The sequence below is a fragment of the Oryx dammah genome, unplaced genomic scaffold (genome assembly GCF_014754425.2).
Source record: "Oryx dammah isolate SB20612 unplaced genomic scaffold, SCBI_Odam_1.1 HiC_scaffold_11225, whole genome shotgun sequence".
NCBI classification, from domain to species: domain Eukaryota; kingdom Metazoa; phylum Chordata; class Mammalia; order Artiodactyla; family Bovidae; genus Oryx; species Oryx dammah.
The window spans coordinates 1-15,187 of NW_024080618.1; the positions used below are offsets into that span (position 1 = coordinate 1).

At 35.0% G+C, this 15,187-nt stretch overlaps 1 protein-coding gene across 1 annotated transcript; it reads right to left on the bottom strand.

Annotated features, from left to right (window-relative positions):
- Positions 1–2,709: 2,709 nt before the first annotated feature.
- On the bottom strand, positions 2,710–14,637 carry LOC120861074 (TOG array regulator of axonemal microtubules protein 1-like). The gene is made up of 5 exons (XM_040236740.1): positions 13,418–14,637; positions 10,447–10,636; positions 8,075–8,294; positions 4,466–4,552; positions 2,710–3,843 (listed from the first exon to the last, which is right to left on the bottom strand). The coding sequence occupies exons 3-5, from the start codon at positions 8,223–8,225 to the stop codon at positions 3,590–3,592; spliced, it is 492 nt and encodes a 163-aa protein (XP_040092674.1). The 5' UTR covers positions 8,226–8,294; positions 10,447–10,636; positions 13,418–14,637; the 3' UTR covers positions 2,710–3,589.
- Positions 14,638–15,187: the final 550 nt, after the last annotated feature.

Below are 15,187 nucleotides of genomic sequence, written 5' to 3' on the forward strand. Positions count from 1 at the left end.
CCCCAATCCCTCCCAGCATCAGAGTCTTTTCCAATGAGTCAACTCTTCGCATGAGGTGGCCAAAGTACTGGAGTTTCAGCTTCAGCATCATTCCCTCCAAAGAAATCCCAGGGCTGATCTCCTTCAGAATGGACTGGTTGGATCTCCTTGCAGTCCAAGGGACTCTCAAGAGTCTTCTCCAAAACCACAGTTCAAAAGCATCAATTCTTCGGCGCTCAGCTTTCTTCACAGTCCAACTCTCACATCCATACATGACCACTGGAAAAACCATAGCCTTGACTAGACGCAGCATAAGCCTTGAAAACATCGCTCCAGAATATACTTCAAACATACATAACATTCAACATTTTATCTAAGTACTATTTATTCAGCACCCAGTATAGGCCAAGGCACCCAGGATACACAGAGGTGAACAGCATGTTCAAAACTGCATCATAATTTGGTACCACACCATTGTCTTAGTTTTACATAGCACTGAATCAAACATTCCATGCTCCAGTATTTAAAAATTTAAAAAGACTATTTTGCTAAACCTACAATTCACTTTAATCCCTTGAAATCTATGTTTACCCCATTGTTGCCCACAGAAGAGTTTGAATTAAGTTTAAGTACTCTTTTACAGTACACATTATGAGACTTTAATTCATTGTTAATACAGTACTTAAATGATTTTCCCTTCATTTGATCTATTTAACCTAACCAGCAACAAAGTAAGTAGGATTAGCTTATCTTGGCACTAAAGATTTCTATAGGTTTCTGACCATCTTTCCTCAACTTCATTTGCTGCTGAGAAAATTAACTTTGGGTAGAATTTGAGTTTACAAATGCTTTTTCATACATAATCCCATGTTAATTTTGTACCTCACTTCAATGGCAGGATACATGTAACGTTTAACAAGTAATAGTAAAACTGGGTTCCAGATCCATGCTTTCTAAATTGAAGTCTTATGCTGTTTATAATTTGTTGCTTCCATTTCTTCTCATCTTCCTTCTCGTCATTTCACTACCTTCCTAAGCACTTTGATTTTCACTACTTTGTTTCTTTTTCTTCTCTTTACCTTACCTTTAATTTCAGATTTTATGCAATTTAAATTTTATTACACAGGCAATACATATTGCTCATTTCTGAAAAAATAAAAATTGCAGACTAGTACACTGAAAAAATTAACTTTTTATCCAGAGATTACCATTATTCTCATATTGGTGTGTACAATTCCAGTTGTCTTGTGTGTGTCTATTTAATAAAGAGACACTATATGTATGTAATCAGGCTTTTCCATATTGTGAACACTGTCCTGTGGTTAACATTTTAAATAAATATATGCTATCGATTCTGTTGGGTAAATATGCCATTTAAATTCTTTTATTTTTTTGATTTGCAGTGCTGGTGGTGTGATAGTGTAAAAAAAATTCCTTTATTTCATTTACACCTTCAGTTTTTCTTTAGTTCTATCAGTTCTAGAAGTCTCCAGTTCTTTTTGACTTCCAGATTAGTAACAGTTCTTGGCAATAGAATGCTAGACTTCTGTGTGCTCAGTATCAACAAGTTGCTAATATAGAAAAAAATATTTAAGGTGTGGGACTCTGTTATGGCTATTTTATTTATAACAAAAACACACAGATTGCATGAAGTTTCCACATTATTAATAGTCATATACTTACTGTACTTTTTTCAATGCAAAATTCAAACTTTTATCTACTGAAAATAATGGATGACTAAATTTATGTATATAGTAGTGCTCTTCTTTGGCCTAAAATTTACCTTCAATATATCCAACAATCAATGTTAACTTTAGTAGGCACATTTGCAATGAAACAAGGGCAATGGTTAAAATTAATAAACTTTAGAATCTGTAACTATTTTAATAATAAGTATCATAAAGGGTGAAGCAAAATTTAACGGTGATTTCAGAGTTACAAGTGAAGTCAAAAGTCTAGGCCAGGTGCTCTGGCAAACTACATCAGAGGCCCAAGCTAAGAACTTTTTTATATTTCTAAAGGATTGTTTGTTTTTTTTTTTTAAAAGAGCAAAACGAAGAATATGCCACAATCTGTGGCTTACGAAGCCAAAAATATTTATTTTCTCGTGCTTTACAGAAAATGTTTGCTAACTTTTGACCTAAATAATAGGCATATAATAAAACACATTTAGAAGAAAATAAATTTTAGATGTATGTAATTATAAACGTGTATATAAATACAGGAAAAGTAGCCACATCTTTACTCTCCTTTCAGATTAGCTTCAAACTTTTTTTTTTACTGTTGTGCTCAGAAATTACACATTAATACAAAGAACCACAATTTAAAAAGTAGCCAAACACATTACAAATGTATACATTTGTTAATGACACAAGAAGTGAAAAAGAATGAAGATAGTCTACAACTGTAATAAAGTGATCTTAGAGTCAACTACAACATAGCGTCACAGAAATTTAGAGCAAAATGGAACCTTAAAAATCATCTAGTCTCGTCTTCACAGGTCAGAGATGAGAAAACTGAGGCCTGTATCTGGCAAGTGGCTTGCGCAAGTTCACAGAGAGAATTTTCTGTAAAACTATAACTATAACCCAGGTCTACTGTTAGGTCAATAGAGATAGGTCAAAATTGCATCAAGTATAACAGGTGAAAGTGATAGGTCAATACCTGATATATATATTTCCCATTTTAATATACACTGAAGTTGGAAAAATAGGACACCTCTCACACATCTACAGAAATAAATCCTTTTATTATATAACATTCCTTTTCTTTTTTAAGATGCATACAGTACTTGTAGCCCAAGAATTCTGAGAAAAGCTAGAGAAGACCTGGCACTATACTTGAGAATTATACAACTGGGCAGCAAAATAACACCTTTATAAATGTCAGGACATATAGAAATAAAATTTAGTGTTTGCACACAAAAATAGGGAAGTTACATTCAACACGTTTTCTTAAACGTGCATTTAATGTTTAAATGTTTTCTAAAACTTTGGTCATCATGCTTTATTATAACTTGTAAAATTTAACAATTATGTAGATGATTAAACCCAACTGGTAAGCAAATATTTCACTTAACACAGCAGCAAAAGCAAGCTAATACTGCACAATCATATTAGCAGACTGATTTCAGAAATACATGTTTTTCACAAATAGCACAAAAAACAGTTTGTGATAACATAGTTCAATGACTTTTCTTCCACCTCATTAAACAAGGCTGAGTAATGAGACATAGCAAAACATGATTACATAACAAAGAGTATATTTTTAATTAAAAGTCTAATTGTACATATAGGGCAACAAATTGCAGTTTCTATAGAATAGTGCAAATAAGTGGGACTTTTCTCAAAAATATTAAATTGGATTCACTCCACATGCCTCAGATTTCATGAGCATTAGATTATATTATTTTAGATTTTTGTGTGATGGGTGCAAGTGATAGGGTTGATGTAGGACAGATGTGTACTCATAGGCTGCAAATAAAAATAGTTATTGACTTAATTACTGGATGAGAAGCACAGGCACTGAAAACCTAACTTTAACAAACTTCCATTTGTCATCATGTAAACAGTTTTGTTCATCATATTTCATCAAAGACTCATAATTCATTTTAAATTGTCATATCAAGCAATTCTTCTAAACTCTTTTTTATATGTGATGGTTGAGATGCAGCCTGATGTAACAGATTCTGACCCATCTGTGTAAAAAGTGCTTTTGATAATTTAGCTGTGGCTGTTCGTATATTTCCTCCAGCTCCAGGCAAAGAGCCACTATTTGTCATGTTCCCTAAGAGATGCCATAAAACAACCAACACTTTCTGTTCTGTTGCATGGGGCTTCCTTTGATAAAGTTCCATAACAATATCTGAAACACAAAAATAGTAAACAGTGAGGTGTTTTTTTTAAAAAAGAAACCCAAACCATTCAAGTTCTGACAATTAAAAAGCATATAAAATAAACTAGGCTTCTTCCCTGACATTTGCGCTAAAATGTTCAACATCTTAAAAAAATTAACGCCAGAAACTTTGCTCCCAAAGATTGGGATCTTCAAGTATTAGAAATCTACATATGACAGGCAAAAGCAGTAAAAACAGAAATCAAACCAAAAATTCATCTCATTGTTTTCCAAATGTAGTTTTATCAAGACATACACATTTTAAACTCCTGGACCTTTCATTAAACACAATTTGAAACAGCAGTTTTCTATATGTACCAATATTTGATGTTAATATCTTTTATTGATCCTGTTTATTTCTCATAACAAGACTTTTTTACTGGGGGGAAAAAGGAACAAAATTCTTTTGAAGAAAATTTTTGGGGTAAAAGGTCTTAAAAGGTCTTTTTACAGATCATTATACAATTTATTTCTACTTCATAGATAATGATATTGAGCTTGGTAGCTATCCTAAAATTGAGTTGAAATGCCCATCAGTGTATCCTTAATTAATCAACTATTTCTTAAGAAATAACAATTTAAAAATTTTTACCAGCAAGCTTTTCAGTCATATCCTGTTTCGCCTTTCCATTTAAAAACTGGGCTTTTGTACAAAATGGCTGTAGAAGTAAGTAATTATCTAAACAAAAAGAATAACACAGAGATACATTTTTAAACAGTTATAAAGATCTTATTTATTTTCCATTCCATAGCAATGAAAGGAAAAAAATCATGTAAATGAATGAAATGTGTTAGAAAGGTTTAATCTACAGTTTACAACTTTAAAAAATTCTCTATACACATCTGTGTCTTTTTTGCTGTCCTGCATACAGGGTCATCATTGCCATCTTCCTAAATTCCATATATATGTGTTAGTATACTGTATTGGTGTTTTTCTTTCTGGCTTACTTCACTCTGTATAATCGGCTCCAGTTTCATCCATCTCATCAGAACTGATTCAAATGTATTCTTTTTAATGGCTGAGTAATACTCCATTGTGTATATGTACCACAGCTTTCTTATCCATTCATCTGCTGATGGACATCTAGGTTGTTTCCATGTCCTGGCTATTATAAACAGTGCTGCGATGAACATTGGGGTACATGTGTCTCTTTCAATTCTGGTTTCCTCAGTGTGTATGCCCAGCAGTGGGATTGCTGGGTCATAAGGAAGTTCTATTTGCAATTTGGGAGAATGGCACTGAAACATGTATAATATCATGTAAGAATCGAATTGCCAGTCTATGTCTGATGCAGGATACGGCACGCTTGGGGCTGGTACACGGTGATGTCCCAGAGAGTTGTTGTGGGGAGGGGGGTGGGAGGGGGGATCATGTTTGGGAACGCATGTACACCCGTGGTGGATTCATGTCAATGTATGGCAAAACCAATACAGAATTGTAAAGTAAAATAAAAAATAAATAAATTAATTAATTAAAAAATAAAATAAAAATTCTGTATAAAACCTTAATACAATAATATTCTTAAAGCAAATAAAAAGTAAAAATACCTCAAAGAATATTAAAGGAGCTATCATACGGTATAAAAAAGAAAAAGAACTACTAATTTCCTAGGCATCTTATTCCAAATGAGAGTATATAGGTTTATCAAAAAAAAAAAAAGAAAGAAAAAGAAATAAAGAATTTAAAATTTGGGATAGTTTTTACCTTCATTGATTTTTTTCAAATTTTTAATTTTATAGTTTCACAGGAAATATCAAAGATAGTACAGAGAGGCCTTGTGTACTTTCACTCAAATTACATCTTTCATAATTATAGTATATATCAAAATAAGGAATCTGGTATTAGTACAGTATGTGTATATAGTTCTATGCCATTTTATCACATGTGCAGATCTGTGAAACTATCACTACAGTTAAGATACAGAACTATTGTATCACCACAAAGACCTATAGCTATACATATACTGACGCCTCCTAAACTGCTGTTAAACCCTGATAGCCACTAATTTGCTTTCCATCTCTGCAAATTTGTCATTTTGAAAAAGTTATACACATGGAATCCTATAGCAGGCGACCTTTGGGGGTTGGCTTTTTTCTCTCAGCATAATGACCTTGAGATCCATCCAAACTGTTGCATGTGTCTATAACCCATTCCTTTCTACTGCTAAGTATTTTATGGTATGGATATATCAAGTTTTTTCACCATTAACCCACTGAATTATACTTAGGCAATTGACAGTCTGGCGCTATTACAAACAAAGCTGCTATGAACAATTATGTACAGGTTTTTGCATGAACATAAGATTTCACTGCTCTGGAATAAAGGCCTAGGAAAACAACTGATAGGTAAGTGCCTGCTTAGATTTTTTGAGAAATAGCCGAACAATTTTCTAAAGTGGCTATGATTTTTTATTTACATTCTCACCAGCAATGTATCAGATCCAGTTTCTCTGCACCTTGTTAGCATTTGGTGTTGTCACTATTTTTAATTTTAGCTGTTCTAATACTTGCTATGAAATGAATGTTTGCATGCCCCACCCAAACTTATACCTTGAAACCCAATCTCCAGTGTGATGGTGTTTGAAAATGGGGCTTTGGGGGAGGAAATTAGGTCACGAAGGTGGAGCCTTCATCAATGAGATTAGTGCCTTCATAAAAGAGGCTCCAAGAGCTCCCGTCCCTTCCCCCGTGTGAGAACACAGCCAGAAGATGGCCACTTATAAACTAGGAAGAGGGCCCTCACCCAACAACAAATCTGTTGATGCTTTGATCATGGACTTCCCAGGCTTAAAGAACTGTGAGAAATAAGTATGTGTTGTTTTTAAGTCATCCAAGCTATGGTAGTTTGTTATAACTACCCAAAAAGACTAACACACTTGCGTAACGATCATGGTCTTAATTTGTATTTATAGTTCCTTAGTGACTGGTAATGTTACACATCTTTTCATGTGTTTATTTTCCATCCATATAAATGTTTCCTTCATGTCCTTTGCCCATTTTCTAAATAGGGTTTTTTTTTAATGTTGAGTTTTAAGAATTCTTTCTTTCTCTTTCTCTTAGCTGCACTATGTGGCTTGTGGGATCTTTGTTTCCCGACCAGGGATCAAACCTGGACTCCTTGCAGTGGAAGTGCCAGCAATTCCCACAAGTTCTTTATATATTCTGAAAGTCAAAGTTGCTCAGTTGTGTCCAACTCTTTGTGACTCCATGGACTGTAGCCCGCCATGCTCCTCTGTCCATGGAATTCTCCAGGCAAGAATACTGGAGTGGGTAGCCATTTCCTTCTCCAGGGATCTTCCTGACCCAGGAATCGAGCTGGGGTCTCCTGCATGGCAGGCGGATTTTTTTTTATCAGCTGAGCTACCAGGGAAACCCCTTATATAGTCTAGATAAGCATATGTATCAGATATGTGGTTTGCAAATATTTTCTGCAAATCTGTAGTTTGTCTGGAAGGATAGCTGGAATGATGGCATCATAGAGGACGACTTGTCCAGTTAGTTACAAGCTAAACTACAGAAACATGGTTCTAGGATGGAGACTTCATAGCATCCTAAACAGGTGCTGAAGCAACCTAAACTTGAACAGTTTACTAAATTCTAGAAAAGAGAGTCCAGGATGGGACACTTAAAAACTATATTTATTTCACTATCTATTTGGACTTATTTTTGTAACACAAAAATAAATGTTTTGATCTAAAAAAATAAAAAGTCTTTTGCAAAGTAAATGTGAAGTAAACGTGATAACCACTACGTTCCAGAAATGGGATGCAAAGGAAATGTTTTAAATTTTGATGAAGTTCAATTTATGGACTTTATATAGATCATACTTTTAATGCCATGCTAACAACTCTTCACCAGGCCTAAGTTCTACGGATTTTCTCATATATTCTATAAGTTATACAGTTAAATCTTGCATTTAAATCTATGATCAATTTTGAGTTAACTTTGTATCAGATGTGATGTTGAGGTAGAAAAATAACTGAAAAGTTAAAATTAAAGGTAGAAAAAGTCAGTTTAATGGAATGGTATTTAATCACTAAAAATAATTAAAACTGCTACTGAGCAAATTTTAAAAATTTTATCACAACATTAAGTGACAAAAACTGAATAGCTAGGATTTTGGCATTTTAGAAAATGTGTAGAATGAGAAAGCACAAAAGTAAAGCCAAAATAATCTGAATGCCAAAGTAAGACTTCTTACCTACGTGCTGACTCAGTGCCTGAACAACATTGGTGGCAGCAGCATAGATGCCTGGATTCTTGGAATTCAGATTGTTATCTACTATTGCTGGGATTAGCATGTTGATTATAGGAGATAAGTTGTCTCTAAGCAAAGGAATCATTTTGTGCATTGTTTCTAGGGCCACCAGGTTTACTTTACTATTGGAATCATGAAGCCGAGATTTAAAAGCATCAAAGATCTGAAAGTAAATTGGTAAATTAAAGTGAAATAATGTTGATATCTATTATATTTAAATTCCTAATGGCATTTCATAGTATTCATCCTATTAAAGCATAAATGTACTATTTAAAAACACACACACACATCTCATTTAACTTGGACTGAGATAACAGGAACTTCATAAAAATTTGGATGGTAGTATCCAATCTTCTTACAGCAAAAAGAGAAGCCTTCAAAATCCACCTAAAAAGAGATCCTACTAAATTAAGGTTGAGAAATTTGGTTCAATAAAAAATGCTGTTTTCTGAAAGTGTAGGTTAGTTTAGCCAACTTTAAGAACTTAAAGGTTTCTATTATCTCTATTTGTAATAGAAGTAGACATGTAGGCTTTACTAGAGAGATTTGACCTAGTTTCAGATTTAAGTTTTTATTATTATCTTTTAACTTGGAGTACTTAAAACAATAGAGCCTTCCTCTTCTAATTCTTAGCTTTTGTAAATTCAAGATATAATGAAGTAAATGCTGAGCAATTTAACTAGGTCAGGTGAGGAAAGAGCTATTCTATGAGAATGAGACTATTAACTAATAATCTGTGATATACATCATATGTAAGTGTTAGTGTTAGGCACTCAGTCGTGTCCGACTCTTTGCAACCCCACGGGCTGTAGATTGCTAGGCTTCTCAGTCCATGGAACTCTTCAGGCAAGAATAATGCAGTAGGTTACCAGTAAAATTTAATGACTAAATTACTAATGGAATTGACTGAATCAAATTCTGAGGAAGCATAAGTAATCTATGCTCTGGTACCACTAATATTTATTACTGTTTCCCTTTCTATTGCATCTAGTCTTCCTATATAAATTATAAAATATACAAATGCATATTTATAAATAATTAGCACAAGCAGATTTCTAATTTACATATGAAACTTTCATTATTTATTCCTAGGTAGTATCAAGTCAGGCTGGATGAAGCACAAGTTGGAATCAAGATTACTGGGAAAAATATCAATAACCTCAGATATGCAGATGATACCACCCTTATGGCAGAAAGTGAAGAGGAACTAAAGAGACTCTTGATGAAGGTGAAAGAGGAGCATGAAAAAGCTGGCTAAAACTCAACATGCAAAAAAACAAGATCTTAGCTTTCGGTCCCATAACTTCATGGCAAATAGATGAGGAAACAATAGAAACGGTGAGAGACTTTATTTTGGGGGTTCCAAAATCACTGCAGATGGTGACTGCAACCATGAAATTAAAAACATGCTTGTTCCTTGGAAGAAAAGCTATGACCAACCTAGAGAGCTTATTAAAAAGCAGAGACTTTACTTTGCTGACAAAGGTCCATCTAGTCAAAGGTATGGTTTTTCCAATAGTCATGTATGGATGTGAGAGTTGGACCATAAAGAAAGCTGAGCGCCGAAGAATTGATGCTTTTGAACTGTGGTGTTGGAGAAGACTCTTGAAATCCAACCAGTCAATCTAAAGGAACTCAGTCCTGAATATTTATTGGAAGGACTGATGCTGAAGCTGAAACTCCAATACTTTAGCCACCTGATGTAGCGAACTGACTCATTGGAAAAGACTCTAATGCTAGGAAAGATGGAAGGTAGGAGGAGAAGGGGACGACAGAGGATGAGATGGTTGGATGGCATCACTGACTCGATGGACATGAGTTTGAGCAAGCTTTGGGAGTTGGTGATGGACAGGGAAGCCTGGAGTGTTGCAGTCCATGGGGTCGCAGAGAGTTGGACAGAACTGAGTGACTGAACTGAACTGAATATCAAGTCTCTTAAATGCCCTGGTTTTTAAAATACTGATTGATTCACTCAATTTTGTTTTTTGGCTCCATTCTATGGCTTTTGGGGATCATAGTTCCCCAACCAGGGACTGAACCTGGGTTATGAGTGAAGGTCTAGAATCCTAACCATCAGGCTACCAAGGGACTCTCTTACTCAACATATATATTTACTGACTGCCAGGTTCTGAGAACTCTGAGATTATAAAGCTTTCAAGGAGTCACCATCTAGTGGGAGGAGTCAAAACTTTTCTGTAAGTTTTAACACTTTAAAATAATATATATATGTAATATTAAGAAATAAGGCAATTATTATGCTGAAGAACTTTATTAACTATGGATTGAACATGAAAATTAATTTTGACGGTCCTTACCTTCACAATGTTTCCAACAACAAGCTCTTGATTGTTTTCTGTATCTGATAAAAGCTGCTTAATCCCATTAATACGATCACGAAAATCTTTCGCATTTAATAAACCTGTTATGACTTTAATGTACTCAGCACTTTCTAAGGAATTTCGGGGAACTGATTTTCTGGTGATTTCACGAATTTCAGTTACCTCTCTAAAGTGAAACAAAGGTAAAACACAAACATAATAAATAATTATCATGTATTCACTTTTAAAAAATTCACAAAATAACCCATAGCCACAATACTTGTGTTGGGGGTCCCTAATATTTCTGTTGGGTTTGGTAATTTGCTGGGAGAACTCATAGATTCAGCATGTAGTTTTACTCATGGTTAAGATTTATTATAGTAGAAGGATATAAAGCAAAATCAGCAAAGGGAAAAGGTACATGGGGTTAAAGTCTGGAAGAAACTAGATGCAAGCCTCCAAGGGTCCTTTTCAGGGGAGTCACACAGTATCAACTTAATTCCTCCAGCAACAAACTGTGACAATACATGTCAAATGTTGTCTACCAAAGAAGCTTCGAGGTGCAGTACCCAGGATTTTTAATGGGGAGTTGTTCATGATTGGTCCTTTGCCTGTGACATACCAAAATTCCCAACTTCCAGGAAGAAAGGAGTTCTTCACACTGTCTGCCCAAATAACAGAGGCACAGTAAACTACTCTTATCAGTTAGAGAATGGTGGGGAATCCTCCTGAAATCCTAGTTACCCGATGCTAGCTAAAGGTGAACCTCTCAAGCTGAACTTTCTATCTCTGTTCTGGAAGCAACCTAGTTCCTAGTATTTTATTTCTCTCTAAAGAACTGTTTTAACATTTCTTGCAAAGAAAATATAATGGCAACAAATTCCCTCATTTTTTGTCTAAGCAAGTCTTTGTTTCTCCTACACTTTTTTTTCTTCCAGTTTTATTGAGGTATAACTGAAATATGGCACTGTGTAAAGTCTAAGGTATACAAAGACTTGATTTACATATTTCATGAAGTGATTATCACAATAACTTTAGTGAACATCCATTATCTCATATAGCTGCAAAATTAAAGAAACAGGAAAAAATTTTAATAAATAACTTTTATTTGTTTTGAGGACTCAGGACATACTCTCTTAACTTTTATATATAACATACAGTAGCATTATATTCAGGGCATATAGTACTCTCCTCTGTGAACTATACTTTGAAGAGCAAGGCTCCAAAACTCTATGGATTTTTAAGACAGCCTTCCGAATGGGAGAAAATAATAGCAAATGAAGCAACTGACAAACAACTAATCTCAAAAATATACAAGCAACTCCTGCAGCTCAATTCCAGAAAAATAAACGACCCAATCAAAAAATGGGCCAAAGAACTAAATAGACATTTCTCCAAAGAAGACATACGGATGGCCAACAAACACATGAAAAGATGCTCAACATCACTCATTATTAGAGAAATGCAAATCAAAACCACAATGAGGTACCACTTCACACCAGTCAGAATGTCTGCGATCCAAAAATCTGCAAGCAATAAATGCTGGAGAGGATGTGGAGAGAAGGGAACCCTCCTACACTGTTGGTGGGAATGCAAACTAGTACAGCCACTATGGAGAACAGTGTGGAGATTCCTTAAAAAATTGCAAATAGAAATGCCTTATGACCCAGCAATCCCACTGTTGGGCATACACACAGAGGAAACCAGAATTGAAAGAGACACATGTACCCCAATGTTCATCGCAGCACTGTTTATAATAGCCAGGACATGGAAACAACCTAGATGTCCATCAGTAGATGAATGGATAAGAAAGCTGTGGTACATATACACAATGGAGTATTACTCAGCCATTAAAAAGAATACATTTGAATCAGTTCTGATGAGATGGATGAAACTGGAGCCGATTATACAGAGTGAAGTGAGCCAGAAAGAAAAACACCAATACAGTATACTAACACATATATATGGAATTTAGGAAGATGGCAATGATGACCCTGTATGCAGGACAGCAAAAAAGACACAGATGTGTATAGCGGACTTTTGGACTCAGAGGGAGAGGGAGAGGGTGTGATGATTTGGGAGAATGGCATTGAAACATGTATAATATCATGTAAGAATCGAAATGCCAGTCTATGTCTGATGCAGGATATGACACGCTTGGGGCTGACGCGCGGGGATGATCCAGAGAGATGTTGTGGGGAGCGGGGTGGGAGGGGGGCTCATGTTTGGGAACGCATGTACACCTGTGGTGGATTCATGTCAATCTATGCCAAAACCAATACAGAATTGTAAAGTAAAAATTAAAAATAAATAAATAAATTTAAAAAAAATTTATTATTCAAAGATATACAAACACAGAAAATATGAAAGATACCTATGCATCTACTCATATAATTTTTAAAGTAATGTTTAAAACATATTTTAAAATACACCAAAGAGATAATACTTCTGAAAGATTTTTTAAAACTATATAATCAATCTATTAAATACTGCCTAATAGTTTAAACAGGTTATACCATTACATATATAATTATATTTTTAAAAATTTTATGATTATTTCTTTTTCCGGTTGATGGTTATTACAGGTGACTGGTTATACTCTTTTAATGCTTGTATTTCATACAGTTTTTTTTCTCCCTTAACCATAACTATGTATTACTTTTATAATCAAGGGGGGAAGTAAAGGCTATAAATTGAAAAAAATTAAAGAGTTGTCCAAGACAGGCCTAATATTGACAAGTTCAATAACTCTAAAGTTTTACTAAAGTTTAGTTCACATAAAAGCAAGGTGCTGTGAATAAATAATTGCCTTGTTAAATCAAATTATCTCATATTTTCTAAGTCCTTACCAACTTTCAAAACTCCATTAAATTCTGACAAACACCCCTGGAATAGTTCATGAAAATATTCAAATGAGACTACCATGAGACTAAATGAGACTATCATCGGGAGGGAGTAATGAGTCTACCTTTCAGCTGAATTGAAAGCATCCCTAGAAACAGATGATGACCTTGTATTTCCAACACCGCCGGTATGAGATCGTCTTCCTTTTGCTGAAGGAGTATCTAGTGGTATCTCTCCCAAACCCTGTAAGTAAAGAGAGGCAGTGCAACAAAAGTCTTAAAACTAATAAAAGTGAAATTAACTTGGACAATGTAATTTTCACAGCAGTCATTGCTGATCTCTTAAGACTAGATGCATTTAAATAATCTACTATATTTATGCTTTAAAGGGTATCAGATATTTAAATTACCTTGTAATTAGTAGTAAATTAACAAAATATGTGCCCAGCACTAGCAAGTGATACTGACTTGGTAAAGCTGTTTAAAATGCAAAATGTCATATCTATATTTTATAACTACTCTTCTTAAAGCTTAAAATCTATACAGAAATCATGAATTTATATAGAAAATATGAATACATCATATAAACAATGAATTCGTATGTAATACTAGTATGAGAATAAACATTTAAATAAGAACTATTTAAAATTTATTTTTTTCTGATCCTTATACTTGAAATAACTCACAGATATAATCAGCCTCATTTTAGTAAGATAATTTTTTACATGGTTAATTTGATAAATTCTATATGAATTAAGCTGAAATCCCATACCAATAGGAAGAAAAAATGCTCTAAATTGTATATCACCATACATATTTGAAGTAGTATCCCTTCAAAAATCAATCTTTTACCTAAGTTGACCAGAGAGGAACAACATAAATTACCAGAGAAAAATTCCACATCATTAAACTAAGCACATTTTTGCAAAAATTAATACATAGATAGACTACATTTTTTCTTTTGCTAAACAAAAATATATGTTGAACGGGTAACTACGTGAAAGGGGCTTCCCTGGTGGCTCAGTGGTAAAGAATCCACCTGTCAATGCAGGAGACACAAGTTTGACCCCTGTGTCAGGAAGGTCCTCTGGAGAAGGAAATGGCAACCCACTCCAGTATTTCTGCCTGGGAAATCCCATGGACAGAAGAGCTTGGTGGACTACAGTCCATGGGGTTGCAAAAGAGTTGAACATCACTTGACTAAACAACAATTATATGAAAAGTAGGTCTATTTGTTTTCCCATCTTAAAAGGAAGTCAACTCCATTCATTTCCATTACCTTATAGGTAACAAAATGTGCAGGGAATTTTATTCATGTTGTGTCCCCAATGCTAAAAAGAATTGATTTTCTTTATACATGTATAATTTTATTTATTTATTGGCTGTGCTGGGTCATCAACACTCCTTGGGCTGTTCTCTAGTTGTGGTGAGTCGGGGCTACTCTCTAGTTGCAATGTGCAGGCTTCTCACTGTGGTGGATTCTCTTGCTGTGGAGCATAGGCTCTAGGCAAGTGGGCTTCAGTAGTTGCGGCAGGTAGGCTCAGTATTTGCAGCTCCTGGGCTCTAGAGCACAGGCTCAATGGTTGTGACGCTTGGGCTTATGAGCCTGGGCTGAGTTGCTCTGTGGCATGTGGGATCGTCCCAGATTGGATCAGGGATTAAACCTTGTTTCCTGCGTTGGTTCAGTTCAGTCACTCAGTCGTGTCCGACTCCTTGCAACCCCATGAATCGCAGCACGCCAGGCCTCCCTGTCCATCACCAACTCCTAGAGTTCACTCAGACTCACGTCCATCTAGCCAGTGATGCCATCCAGCCATCTCATCCTCTGCCGTCCCCTTCTCCTCCTGCCCCCAATCCCTCCCAGCATCAGAGTCTTTTCCAATGAGTCAACTCTT

Bases quoted from the DNA above. Each gene is read 5' to 3' on its own strand.
- LOC120861074 (XM_040236740.1), bottom strand. From the start codon at position 8,225: ATGCACAAAATGATTCCTTTGCTTAGAGACAACTTATCTCCTATAATC. The intron at 4,553-8,074 runs GTAAGAAGTCTT...CTTTTTGTTTAG, and splicing joins GGCACTGAGTCAGCACGTAG to ATAATTACTTACTTCTACAG. The intron at 3,844-4,465 runs GTAAAAATTTTT...TTTGTGTTTCAG, and splicing joins TATGACTGAAAAGCTTGCTG to ATATTGTTATGGAACTTTAT.